Here is a 14348-nt window from a genome sequence, read left to right as displayed (position 1 = left end):
TAAAAAAAATAATAATAAACATACTTAGAATTTAAAAATGAAATAAAAAATTTATTTTTGAGCAACCCTGTATATACAAACTTCACGTACAAAAAAGCGCAACTTGAAAAGCCGGTAAAAAATGGTATGTTACATATCCCGTGTTACTACCTGTCCCGGTCTCCCCTATAGAATAAAAAGCAGTTCTGTCCGAAATATTGGAGGAGACTAACTTTTATAGATTTTGTTAGGAACCGTAAGGTTGAATGTGCAATAAATAAAATCATAAAATTGAGACGCCGAATCAATTTGGTGCCCATCTAATACGTAGTCAAAGGCTTCAGGTAAATTGTAAATCCGTATACAAGCCAACTAGTCTCTAAACCTCCACTAGAGTAATCTAAATGAGTCTAATATCTGATGATGGCAGTTTTAGATGCAATGTAAGCAGGTTCCTATAATGAATATCTGTTATTTCAAACTGAACGAATATTTCTACTAGGGGCTAGCTTTATATTTCTTTCCTTCCTCTATAAGGACTTCTCCACCTCGTGATTGAGTTAAGGTAGGCTCTAAAAATATCGAAGTCATGTATAAAAAATTCAGAATCGTGAATATCATTTGTAAGCCTTACTTCAATAAAAAGAATTGTCTTTGAATACCTACTTTGTCGAATTACAGTAGTCAAAAGTAAGGAAATCTTTTAATTTTTTTTATGATAGTAAAATGGAAACAAATATTGCTATAGACATCTGGAAAAAGATATATAATTGGTTATATAATGATAAAGAAATATGATTGTTTTTTTTACAGAATAATTTATTTAAAATTTTTTTTTGTAATAAAGTTTACTGACAAAAAACAGCACAGAGATACAAGATTCAGTAGTTCTAAAGTAAAAGTAGAATCCCATTTCATCACTTGAAACAACATGAGGCTGAGTTAAGTATTCAAGGTTCAATATAATTAAAATTGCACACAAAAAAACATCCAGTGAATGGCACTTGATAACATTTTATTATAAACACTTTTTGTTTGTAAATCTTATATAAAACCAATAATCGCTACGTTCGAAGGAAGTAGTTCTCTATACAACCTAAACACATTTACATTATATAAAAGTAATGATAAAATAAGAACGATAAATCGTGAAAAACACGAATAATAGAAATTTCTGACAAACTCTAAGTAAAAAAATACATCAAATAAGAACACTATTCAAAATACCTACGTCATAACATATTGCAACATCGTTACATCTTAACTTTTAACAAGAAACGAAATTTGGTAAATATCTTCAAAAAAATACATGGGGTCAAATGTCAGTCTTCTTAATAAATGCAAACACGTTTGGACCTAATACAAAATATACACATTTGGCCACAAATTTATTTCAAATAGGATTTACTGGCCATATTTTACTTGAATAACAAAGATTATTTGCATCTATTGCAATAAAATATTGTACAGGCTGCAAGATATTTCAATTATAATTTTTCTGCCATAGACATAAAACTGTGACCAAATGTACATGAAGAAAAATCGTTAAGGCACATAAAAAGTAGGTTCCACATTAACTAAGCTGATACAATAATATGGGACGGCAAACACCATAATTTTCATTTAGATTTAATGTAATAGTACAGGAAGTTGTAATTTTTTATTTAATCTCTTTTTTCACCTAATTTTATTGTTTATTCAAAATACAGCCTCCCGTTAGCTATAAATTAATAAAGTAATGTCCTCATGTTTTATGCAACATTTTCTTGGCGGCCCTTATAAGAGGAGTCAAACTTCGGAGTTCCATTCGACACTCTAAAAATTCGTGCTGTAGCAGTTCGTCCGCAGTAGCCCTACTGTCAACGTCTACTTGCAAACATTGATCAATAAAATCTCTCAATTTTGGCGAGCAAGTATCCCACGCGCCTATTTTTGGTCTACCATTGGCTAAAATGGAGAAAAAATGTATTTATCAACTGTTATATTCATTACAGTAGATGTTATAGTTGAGCCTTTACAAAAAATGACGGAACGTCTTCATTTTATTCAGAAAAAAAGAACATTATCCTAAACTAAATTTCTTTTAATAACAGTTAACGAGAATCTCAGTGTTACAACGTTATAAAACCAGTTAAGCAAAAAAATTATTTAGCAGATACATAGTTTTATTTGACGTTATTAATATAATAATGCATGGAATAAAATAAAAAATGGCTGCAGAAGACTTAGTTTAAAAAAAAAATTTAATATTCAATAGACATGTTTAATCCTAAAAGAACTAATATCTTTACATTAGAAAAATAAACTTACATTTTTTTACATACATACAAAAATGGCTTGAAATATCTAGAAGACAGAACACAAATAGATTGTTGAGGATCAGTGTATCTAGAGTAACTAGATGACCCTTGCTTGGAAGCAATTGCAAAGAAGCATAATAAAGTTTCACCCCTTCAAGTTCTATATATATTTCTTTAAATTGATCAGAAAATATTTTAGGTGTTTGAATCCACATAAGCCGTGATCCAAGACAAAAAAGTTTACGTAGATTTAACTGATGATATGATACCAAACATTTTAAATAAAAGTAGCAAAAAAATTAATGGTTGTCACGTGATATTAAGCTCAAATTGTTAAAATTTATCGATTTTATCTTAATTAAGCCTCAAATAACAAACTTCAAGTTGGACCAACAGCAAAAAGTGAAGATATAAACTTGAAATAGGCAAGTATTTATTTATTATGTCGAAAATAGAATTCCACCACGTTTCAAGCTTTGAAACATCAATATTTTTATTTATTAGGGTACATTTTAGAAAGTTATAGATAGATATTTCTCGACATTCATAAAATGTTTGTGATGTTCTACGTTCGGTGAATGTTCATTAATGAATATATCGTGCTATAAGGATATCATCAAGAAAATCAGAGTTGAGGGTATTTTTCGTATTTTACTAATTAGTGGCAAGATTTATAATAATAATACAATCATAAACCTAGACTATATACACTAACTCTTACCAGTTATCAAATATAGAGCCCTAAGAGGTGGTTCTTTCAAATAAGGAGGCTCTCCATCGAGCATCTCAACAATCATGATGCCCAAACTCCAAATATCCACCTTCTTTCCATATTTTTGCCTTGTGACTACTTCTGGAGCCATCCAGTATGGGGTACCCACCATTGTATCTCTAAAAAGCAAGAACTATTACATAATTTCGTGAAAAAAACTATGACAATAAATTAATACCTTTGCTCATTTCCAATCACATTGGCACAAAATCCAAAATCTGTTACTTTAACAGTACCATCCATACCTAAGAGTACATTGTCGGATTTGATGTCTCTGTGTATAGTTCCTCTGTTATGCAGATAGTTTACTGCTTGCAATACCTTTTAAATTAAATGTTTTTTTTAATGAAACTTACTAATAGATACCAATTCTTGATATTAAAGAACAAATAAGCTTTTCAATTATTTCATACAGATCAAAACTATCAATTTTTGGACAAGGAATTATTTAAATGGATGCCAAATAAAAAAAATCATTGGAATGTTAAATATATTTTTAAAGCTCAAATAGCCGCATGAATCACCAATATCTTAAAATAAATCTTAGTTTACCAAGAATAAATAAAATAGCTATTAAATTTAAAAAAAAAACTAGACTTACCAAGAAAAACTAAAAACCAACTATGCATTTTTTTAATTAAGGACGATTTAGAACTCAGCCTTCTCTGTTAAACTTTTGTGGTTCGTACTATGTGGTACGTTCTATGCTTTTTTCTCAAAAAAAAAATTATATGATATATATTTTTTTAGTGTTTTACAATAGTTTATTTTTACAATTAACAACAAGTTCTCAGTTGGATTATTAGTTATAATGAATTGATTCTTTGAGTGTCCTGAGAATTGCTATATTATAGTGAGTAGATATGTCGGCATTTGATCAAAAAGGATTTAAATTTTTGTTATTTGAATTCCAATAATTCTTCTCCACTAAAATAACCATGAAAACTGAAAAATACACCGATACAGGTTGAGGAAGGCAGAGGATCAGGCATTGTCCAAAATAATGACAACACCACTTTCTCTCTTCGATAAGCGCCGCCTCTGGGCGTCTGATAGATATTTGCTGTTTTAATTTTTTACAGAATACCAATAATAATACCGGCATTCCTAATTTTACATTGTGAAGAATTTTGAAGCACTATTTTTTTTTTTCAACTTATTATAGCAATGTATATTCTCACCGAAAAAATTATTAAATGCTTTTATGGAGGCAATTCGGCAGTACAATGTAGAGTCTGTTTTCAATTAAACTTAAAAATAGACCTATTCCTTGTGAAAAAACAATTTTAAATGCAGTTTCGAATTTTGGTAAGGATTACTAAATTGTTTTATGCAGGTAATTCAGAAACACAGGTACAAATGTTTCAAATATTCTATCAAACAGCATCCTTGTGGTTTATTTAAAGAATTGATTTTTGTTTATTTATAAGGATTTCACTTCTATTTTTGTATTGTGTTTAAAATTTTCTACTTTTATCAACGTTTATATTTTATTTTTATTAGAATAGCGGTTAAGAATACTTTTCATTATGTAATACACAACATAATAGACATTTTAACATTACGACTCTATGTGGGTTGTGCACTGATGTATGCAAAGCCTCCATTAGAAAAATAATCTAGAAATGCCTAAACTTTCACGCAATATTTTGCGAAATTTTAATGCAGTCATCACAGTCAGACTAACGTCACACTGAAGAATAAAGACGTAGCAGGCGAATAACAGAGCGCACGAAATGAATGCGTGCGCGTTGCTATATTTTGCCTTTAAGCACCTCCCTATGCATGATTATCGATTCTACAATACTAATTCTAAAAAAAATATGAATTTCCTAATTACCTCATGGCATACAGCTGCGATTTGCCCCTCCTTCATAACTGTTTCTGTAACGACATCCGTCAATGGGCCACCGTCCAACAGCTCCATAACGACCCACAAATGGTCATAATTAACGACAAAAGCATCCAAAAAGTTCACCAGGTTCTTATGCTGGAAATTTTTCATAATTTTAATTTCGCTTAGCAGCAAATCTTTTTTCGCTTGTTTTGTCATGTCTATATCCTTAATAGCGACTAGTTCTTTAGTTTTTTTATTTGTGGCAGCAAAAACCAATCCAGAAGCTCCAGAACCCAAGTCCCGTTGCGTCTTCTCATAGAAATCCAGCGGGTCACCTGGATTGCAAATTTTCATGATTTCTTTCATGTAATGTGCGTCACTCATTGCAGATCTTCTCCGATAAATATCGTCGTCATTTAAACTGGGTTTCCTATATTCAATTTCATCAGCTTCAATAGTAAGATCTTCCATAAATTGGGTTAAATTTTTGGTTTGTAACAGATTGGGTTCGGGTTCTACAGGTTCCTTTGACGCAACTGTATACGTTGACCTACTTTGTTCATACAAATTATTTCCATTACTACAATCGTCGCTGCTAATAACCTCGTCGGAATCTTTGCTCTTGTGTGCGTCTCTTGACTTCATATATAAATCCATCTCTATACTCTCCTCTGCAATATCCCTCTCGGTAAAGATGTGTTTAATGTCCTTAGCTTGGCCTCCCTGTTGCTGTTTCTTAACAGAGAAATTGTAATACTGCAATACTTTCTTGACCACCTCCGGGTTCTGATTTTGTTCATCTTTGGTGATTTGGGTACCGATTTGACGTATCCAACAACTGGGCAGACCCTCGAGCACTCCGTCTTTGGTGACACTGACATGGATGTCATGATTGACGTTCGTTGGGGCACCTTAAAAATATAGAAAATTATTTTTTAGAATAAAATATTCTATTCCAAAAAATATAAATTCTATAACATAACTACTTTTATAAAATCAATAGGCCTAAAAACAGGTACCTACAGCAATGAATACCAAATTATTAACGTTCTCCGTCTAGTAATGTACCTGAATTCTTATTTAAACTTGAAGCCGCTGTTTCTTCTATTCCTCCTAAATCTAATGTAATTATTTGTGGCGATTTTAATTTGGACTCTCTCGCAACTACAGATTTTAATATTATTTCACTTCACAATCTAATTAATTCTTACGGGTTACATCTTCATGTAGATAAACATACACGCATAACATCGCACTCATCAACTTTAATAGATTACGTGATTTCAAATTATAATGAAGAAGAAATTATTTGTAGAATAGTGGTTTATCGGATCATGAAACAGTGTGGTGAGGTTTTAAAATAAATAAAAAAGGGAGGGAGAGAGTTAAGCAGTATGGCAGATTGTTTACAAGCAATAATTATGGTAGGTTCTTGAAACGAGCAGCCTCAGTAAATTGGAGTGGCACCATAAACTCGAGTGACTCCTTGGGAACTTTTCATGCCATTTTGAGCCGTATTTTTAATATATCTTTTGCTGTAAAACTTTTTAAACAGAAAGTAAAACCTTGCTGGATAATCAGAGAAATACATATTTTAGGAAAAAAATTAAAATCTCTTTACCATATAAGAAAATTCAATATGCATACAAGCTTTTTTGTCAAATACTTTAATACTTATAGATCTATGTATCATAGAATTCTCAAAGCAGCTAAGCAGCAGTAACAATAATACTTACGCCGACTTAGAACTTCTTCTGACAGGCAAAAGGAGATCTGGCGAATTGTTAATGAACCTTACCCCCTGATAGTAAGGGGTCTCTTAAAAAATGCACTAATTCTAAGTTAAATGCTCTTGCTCTGAATACCTATTATTGTACTATAGCCAAAAATTTAACAAATGGCATACAGTGTGACACAGACTTTGAAGTCTTTATGAGTTCATTATTTATGCATAAAACGTTTTTCTTCTCACCAATTAATTTTATTGAAATGATTATAAGAAATAATTATAGAATTAAAAAATAACAAAGGTTTAGGGTGGGATGGAATTTCGTCTAAAATATTTAAACGGCTCCCTGATAATGCTCTTAAAGCGCTGACCGAGGCTATAGACATTTCTTTTGCAACGGGTGTTTTTTCCCATTGTTTAAAGGTTGCTAATATAATCCCATTATTCAAGGGTGGGGATAATGCAAGCCCCTCGAACTACAGACCAGTAGCACTTCTGCTTACTCTTTCAAAGATAATAGAAAAGGTAGTTAAGAAACAAATTTTAAATTTCGCACTAAAAAATATTGCGAGTATATTGATTTCTGCTCAGTTTGGAGATTTTGAAAAAAAAATCTACAAGTGACGCAATTTTTAATTTTTTAGAAAGGCTTTATCTGAAGTTAAATCACCGACAGGTTGCAGCGGCACTGTTCTGTGACTTTTAAGTTTTCGATTGTGCATTATTGTTGCGTTAATTGGATATCTATGGTTTCAGGGGTAAGGCAGTGGAATGGTTCCATTCATATTTGAGTGATAGAACTCAGTCTGTGTGTTTTGATGGCGCTTCCTCTACCCAGCAAACGTTGAATGATGGTGTACCTCAGGGTTCTGTTCTTGACCCATTTATTTTTGTTTTATGTTAATGATTTTATGAGCCTAAAGATTTCGGGCATGTTTACTTTGTTCGCGGATAATGCTACTGTCTTGTCGAGTGATATGGATGAGCACATCCTGGCAAAAATTGTTAATAATCACCTGATGTCTCAAAAACCAACATTATCTCATTTAAATATGACTTAAGACCAGTTTACTTAGAAAACCAATTGTTAAGTACTACATCAGATAGGTATTAAATTCTTAGGCATTCAAATAGATAATAAACTAAAATTTCAACAACATATTAAACAACCGGGTAGAAAACTTGCATCAAACTGCTTTGCAATTAGGATAATCTCCAATGAGTTAGATAAAGAAAGGTAACTTAGGAAACTTAATATCTAAAAATAAAAATTGCTAGAATACATTTTAATAAAAAACTATTGCAAGAACTGGGATTCCTGGGTTTTGGATGCATTTATGAACAGTCTATTTGATGAGAACCACTTTCCTTCAGCCTTCCAGAACATTTTCAAAATACAATATAAATAAAATATACACATATAAATGATGTTCATGAAATATTTCTTTTTTTGGTAATAATTATATAGTAATAGTTATAGTAACTTTTACATAACAGTATAATATTATAAAAGAAACTTATGGAATATATAAATGGTTGGTTTAAAAAAAAAAACAATAAAAAACAATACCATTCAAATATTTCAAAATGTAAGTTAATAAACAAAGCTATGATACAAGCCAAAACGACTTAAAACAAAGAAAAAAGAAATAAATAAAAATATTGTAGACAAATAAAAAAAGATCACTCTTTAAATATCCCTATAAAAGTATTGTTATTTTAAGGTTTTTTTTTTTTTTTTGAAAATTGAAAAATTGAAAATTTATTCAACATAAGAAATACATGCTTAATACAGGATAAATGTAAACAAAATTAATGTGTATAACTTAAAATTAATTATATTACTATACAACATAATTATATTTACTAGGGGCCCCATACCACTAATTTACATAAACTTGAGCGTAGTGCATTTAAAATACAGGTAATACAACTATAAGACACAAATATTAAGAATTTCAGAAGAAGAGGAAAATGTTAATAGTTATTTATAGAAGGTCAAGTAAGGCATCATAATTTTCATAGATAAATCTTTTACAAGTTCTGAAAATTTTTGCTTATTTGTAATCTCCGGAATTGTCCGTGGTAGCTTATTGAAAATTTTTGGTCCTATTACAGAATTACATCTTTGGCTTCCATTGAATCTGCGAAATGGTACATTAAGATGTCTTTCAGTTAGTTGTCTGGTTTCATGTTGGTGACTTATGTAGTTTTTATCTTTAAGTTTATACCAGAAAACACAACTGGAGTATAGATATAAGGATCTAATATTAAGTATTTTGGTATCATACAAGAGCGAGGTAGGGTACAATCTGTCTTTTTTATAGATTATTTTGATAATATAATTTTGAACAGTTTTTAAGGATTCAAGAGCATTATTGTAGAGTCCACCCCAGGTCACTATACCATAGCATATCAGAGATTCCACCAATGATTGGTACAACATTATTAAAGTTTTTTTATCCAATATATTTCTAATAAGGAAAAATTTATGAATTAAGCTTTTGAGTTTAGATGTTAAGTTTTGAATGTGTGGTGTCCATTTTAATTTTTTGTCCATTATTATACCTAGATGTTTAGTGTTTTCTACTTCTTTTATAATAAAGTTTTGTTGTTCATCAATAACTATTTCCTTAAAATTTGGCCGATTTGCATCTGTTAGAGAAAAGGCGACATAAACAGTTTTTAAGATATTTAGAGACAATTTATACTTGTTTAACCACATCTTTACCTTCCTCATGCCAATTATGAGTTTCGTTCTTACAAGAGTCCAAGTAACATCCTTAAATACAAGAACTGTGTCATCCGCGTAAGATAGTGCCATGCCACCTATATGCAAGGATAAAAGGGAGTTTATATATAAAATAAAGAGTAAGGGTCCCAGCACTGTGCCTTGGGGCACTCCAATTTGCACAGTGCTAGGGTCACTCAGGGAATCTCTAATTTTTACCATTTGCTTTCTTTCTTGTAGATAGTTGCTAAAGAGCCCCAACACTACACCCCTAATTCCATATCTTTCAAGAACATGAAGTAACTTAGAATGGGGTACAGTGTCAAAGGCCTTTGCTAGATCCATAAAAACCACAACACATTTTTTTCCCTGCTCCAATCCATATTTTATGTTTTCTATTAGACTATACATTGCATCATTTGTACGAGTTTTTTTTTGAAAACCAAATTGATTTTTGTTAAGTACTTTATTTTTATTTAGGTAGTCATATAATCTTTCTTTTAAGCATTTTTCAAAAATTTTTTCAAATGTATTTATTAAGCTTATTGGTCTATAGTTAGAAACATCACTCTTACTTCCTTTTTTGTAAATTGGTGTAATAATTGAAGTTTTAAGTTCTTCAGGTATCTTTGCTGATGAGAAAATAATGTTAAATATAAACTCCTGGACAAAATTATCGCACCACTAATTATTTTGTCAAGAAAATTTAAATAAAAATAAATATCAGTTAAAACAGTTATAATATCTTTTCTCATATAAAAAGCAGAACTGGACAAAAACTATGTTTATGCTTTATCATGGAACATGCTGCTCGTGAGGAGAGAGAATACATCCGCAGGAAAGTTTTCATAATTTGATACGAGGAATGCTGCGAAGACTTCAAGCGGTCATTGCAGCTAGAGGTGGCAATACACGTTATTAAGAATTCATTATGAGTCTATTATTTTATTTTTGTATCAAAATTGAAGTTAGTGAAAATTGATGCTTTTCCTTGTATTGAATTTAGTTACTTAAATCTCGTTTTGTTAAATAGAATATAATTGTTTTGTTAATTAATAATGCATAGTTAACAATGCTTATAAATTTGCTTATTTTTTTATCTTTATTAAAAAAAAATCTCTAAAAATCAAGTGGTACGATAATTTTGTCCAGGAGTTTATATTTAAGTGGTTCAACAGTATATGGATGACACAGCTTTACCATCTCAGAAGTTAAGCCATCTGGACCTGGGGAACTGCTTTTCTTTAATGAATTAATATGAAGTATTAGTTAATTTTTTGTTATAGGCTTTAACGACATGGAGTTTCAGAAAGATGGATAATTTAGATTAAGCTTTGTGGTTGTATCAGAAATTTGACATGCCATACTAGTTCCTATTTTAGAGAAATAGTCATTACAGAAATTGGCCATCTCTGTGTCATTTTCAAAGTCTTTATTATTTAGATCTTTTATGTAAATGTCTCGGTTAGATTTAACTTTAGGTTCATTAGATGCGTCACTCAGAATTTTATACATCTTTTTAATATCATGTTTTCTATCTTGCAGTTTGTTTATATAGTAGTTATTTTTAGTAGTAGTTATTAATTTCTGTAAATTATTTCTATAAGTTTTATATTCAAGTTTCAGTGTGTCATTATTTTTATTTTTTAATAACTTTTTCTTCATTTGGTCTCTTTTTTTAATTGATGTAATAATACCTTCAGTTATCCAGGGTTTAATTTTTGTGTGTTTTTTTTTGTTGTATATCTTATTTATTGTACATTTATTTTTTATGGAACTAAAAATGTTTATGAATTTTTGGTATGCCAGGATTGAGTTTTTTATTTCATATATGTCCTGCTAAGTTTTGATTTTGTATAAGTTCTATAAACTTTTGCTTTTCAAATATTGTATAATGAGTTTTTAGGTTCTTAGTATTATCACTAGGGTAGTCTAGCTTGGAGAAAATCTCTAGATAAATAGGGTAATGATCTGTTATATAAGTCTCTAAAATGTAAAGATTAAAATTTAATTTGTTTCTTTGTGGACCATTTTGTCGTATTTCACAACTCATATCACATTAACATTGGAAATGTGCAAAACTCAACTATCAATACTTGTTTTCTGAATGTTTAATAAAGTAAATAATACACCATTAACATTTTTTTTTGTAATGCTTTTTTTAAAGGATTTTTTTAACCCAATTACTTTTCCATTTTTCCCACATTTAGTTTCTATCTATTTGTCTTAAATCACAAGCCTGCTGTAAAGTGAAGTGATGTTATCTGCAAACTTTACACTCCATAGCGTTTTATCTTTTAATCTTTCTGTATTTGATGAATCCAAACCTCAGTCACCAGTTGGGTGACCTCAGAAATAAATATTGTATGAGGGCATATTTCATAACTGGTGGATTTTTGCAGATTGCATTAGACAACTTATATATTACTTAAATTAAAATCTCCAAGATACATTTTTTTCTTAGTTTTTGGCTCTTTTTAGTTATCAATACTAAGCAAAATTTTATAATTACTAATATATTTAATAGTAGGTTTTAAACTAGAACTTGTTATTTAATATCTTTTATTTTAATTAAATATTAATAGCATTATTACCATTGTGTCTATGATGACTGTAAACTTTCAAATGTATTGGCATAAATAAATGATTTTTTATTTATGCCAATAGGCATAAGTTAGGTAGCATAAAGAATAGGTTTGGGTTAATAATTAACAACTATTAAAGTTTTACTCTCAAATCTACATTTAAATTGTTGCTTTAAATCACTCTCTTCATCAGATCAATTGGAGTATTGCTGCATCATATGCAACCCACTTTATCTGGTTCAATCTTTTCAGTGCAAGTTTGCAAAGTATCAGGCTGATTTTTAGAAAATTGTGTTTTAACCCAATTACTTTTTCATTTTACCCAAATTTAGTTTCTGTCTATTTGCATTAATTCACAATTCCAACCCAACCTCTAGCTGTCCCAAATATTTCCAAGTATTACCTCAGTTGCTTCTGCAAAGGGAAGTGATGTTATTTGCAAACATTACACTCCACCAGAGTTTATCTTTTAATTTTCCTGTATTTGGTGAGTCACAACTTAGTTCAGTGACCTGAGAAAAATATATTCTGTTAGAGGGGTATTTTATGACTGGTGGATTTTTGCAGATTGTTAGCTAGCATTAGACAACATACATATTACTTAAATTTAAATCTCCAACTTACAATTTTTCTTAGTTTTTGGCTCTTTAGTCATGAATATTAAGAAGACATTAGAATTTATAATTACTAATGTATTGAACTCTAGCTTTTAAGCAAGCAGTGTATGTCAATGTAATGTCTTTTATTTTAATTGAATATTAATAGTATTACTATTAATGGATCTATGATGACTGTAAACTTTTAAATGTGTTGGAATGAATAAAATAAAATAAAATAAATGTTTCTATCTTTCTCATAAAATTTACCACCATATTTATGGCCTTCAAATTCAATTAATTTTTAATTTTATTTATGGACCATAAATAAAAACATAGCATGGAATGGAGGAAATAAGATAAATCAATGAAGGGATATACTGACAAACTCTTAAACTTTTACAATGGGATTCACATTTAAATTGGTGTCTTGTTGCCTTGTCCAATTACTCTTTCCATCAAATCAATTAGGGTATGTATGAGACAGGGTATGTCTACATCATATACAAGCGACTTTATTAGTGTCACATTGATCTGGTTAAGTCTGTTCAGTGCAAGTGAAGACATAATGTAATTAGTATTGTAATTAGCCCATAAGAGGATTTGATCATTGGCAACTACTGGACTGGTTCAATTTTACCTCTTGCATGTCAGAAGAAATATCTTCCTTGAAAAATTGTTATATGGGCTTGATAGACACTCCTGTTCTCCTTTCTAATATATCTTTTTTGGTCCCTAGGTTAATGTTAAATGCAAGACATCCTAAAACATTGTTTTTCCTCAGACCTCTCCCCATTATATTGTTAAAATTCCCTATATATGTGCCATGTCTTTTATGATTAAACAGATCTGCCATTTCTACAATGTAAATAGTTCCTCATTCATGTGATTCAGAGTTCCTGGATTGATCTGTACTTTCAGGATAAAGACTAGTACCTACATAGGTTTTTGATATATTGTTCTTTTTCTATTTCTATAGGTTATATTCTTCTTTATATAATTAACCATAATAATTACAATAACAAACCATAATAAAAATTTCCTGCTAGTTAGCAATATTGCCTTTTGGAAATAAAAAGGCTTATTATTATATATTCTTTTATGAGCCTTTAATGATCAGTACCAAATTATATAAACATTTACTTTTTAAAGGACTTAAGTGACATATTATATGATTATGGTGCATTCTATTCAGGATAAAAACCAACAATAAGTCAACAATAAAAGCCTGAACAATACAATTAACAGATCCCTAGAAATATTATTTTGCCACATAGGAAATTCCTAAAATAAAAAGGGGAATACTCAATAAAATATCTATGATTCTTACCTATTATAGCGGCTGTAGGTAGTGCAGCCTCGTCCCTAGGCTTACGCTTTTTAAATAAACTAACAAAACTCATTTTAAAGCTTTTACACTTAAAACACAAGGGATTTCTATTTTCTAATAGTATGACTAATAAAGTGAAAAGTGAATTCTAAGAATGACGGAGAAGTGATGGACATACTGTTACATATTGTACTAGTAATAATAAATCGCTATTACCAAAAATGTGGTAGAAATTTATTGAAATTTAGGAAAAGGAAAATAAAAAAATAATAATAAAATTTTTCAGTGACAGTGACACACACCCTTTTGTTGACAAGTGCCGTGAACTGTCATCTACATTTTAAGTGAAATGTCAAAATAAACGTTTGACAAATCTGTCATTTAGTAATAGTGATATCTCTTGGTTATATTAGTGCAACTTATAAAAACATTTTGTTTTTGCCTACACGTCTGCTCTCTCCCATCTTTTTTAAACCTGTACATTTTTAC

The 14348-nt window shown here is 30.0% G+C and overlaps 1 protein-coding gene across 1 annotated transcript; it reads right to left on the bottom strand.

Moving 5' to 3' along the window:
• Positions 1–977: 977 nt before the first annotated feature.
• Positions 978–14187, bottom strand: LOC126733803 (serine/threonine-protein kinase PAK 1). Its single transcript, XM_050437212.1, has 5 exons — positions 13860–14187; positions 4892–5799; positions 3230–3372; positions 3001–3170; positions 978–1926 (listed from the first exon to the last, which is right to left on the bottom strand). The coding sequence occupies exons 1-5, from the start codon at positions 13930–13932 to the stop codon at positions 1724–1726; spliced, it is 1497 nt and encodes a 498-aa protein (XP_050293169.1). The 5' UTR covers positions 13933–14187; the 3' UTR covers positions 978–1723.
• Between the last annotated feature and the right edge of the window lie 161 nt (positions 14188–14348).

The sequence above is a fragment of the Anthonomus grandis genome, chromosome 3 (assembly GCF_022605725.1).
Source record: "Anthonomus grandis grandis chromosome 3, icAntGran1.3, whole genome shotgun sequence".
Taxonomy (NCBI): Eukaryota; Metazoa; Arthropoda; class Insecta; order Coleoptera; family Curculionidae; genus Anthonomus; species Anthonomus grandis.
Note: the sequence above shows the minus strand (reverse complement) of the source record. Positions and strands in the feature narration are given on the sequence as shown.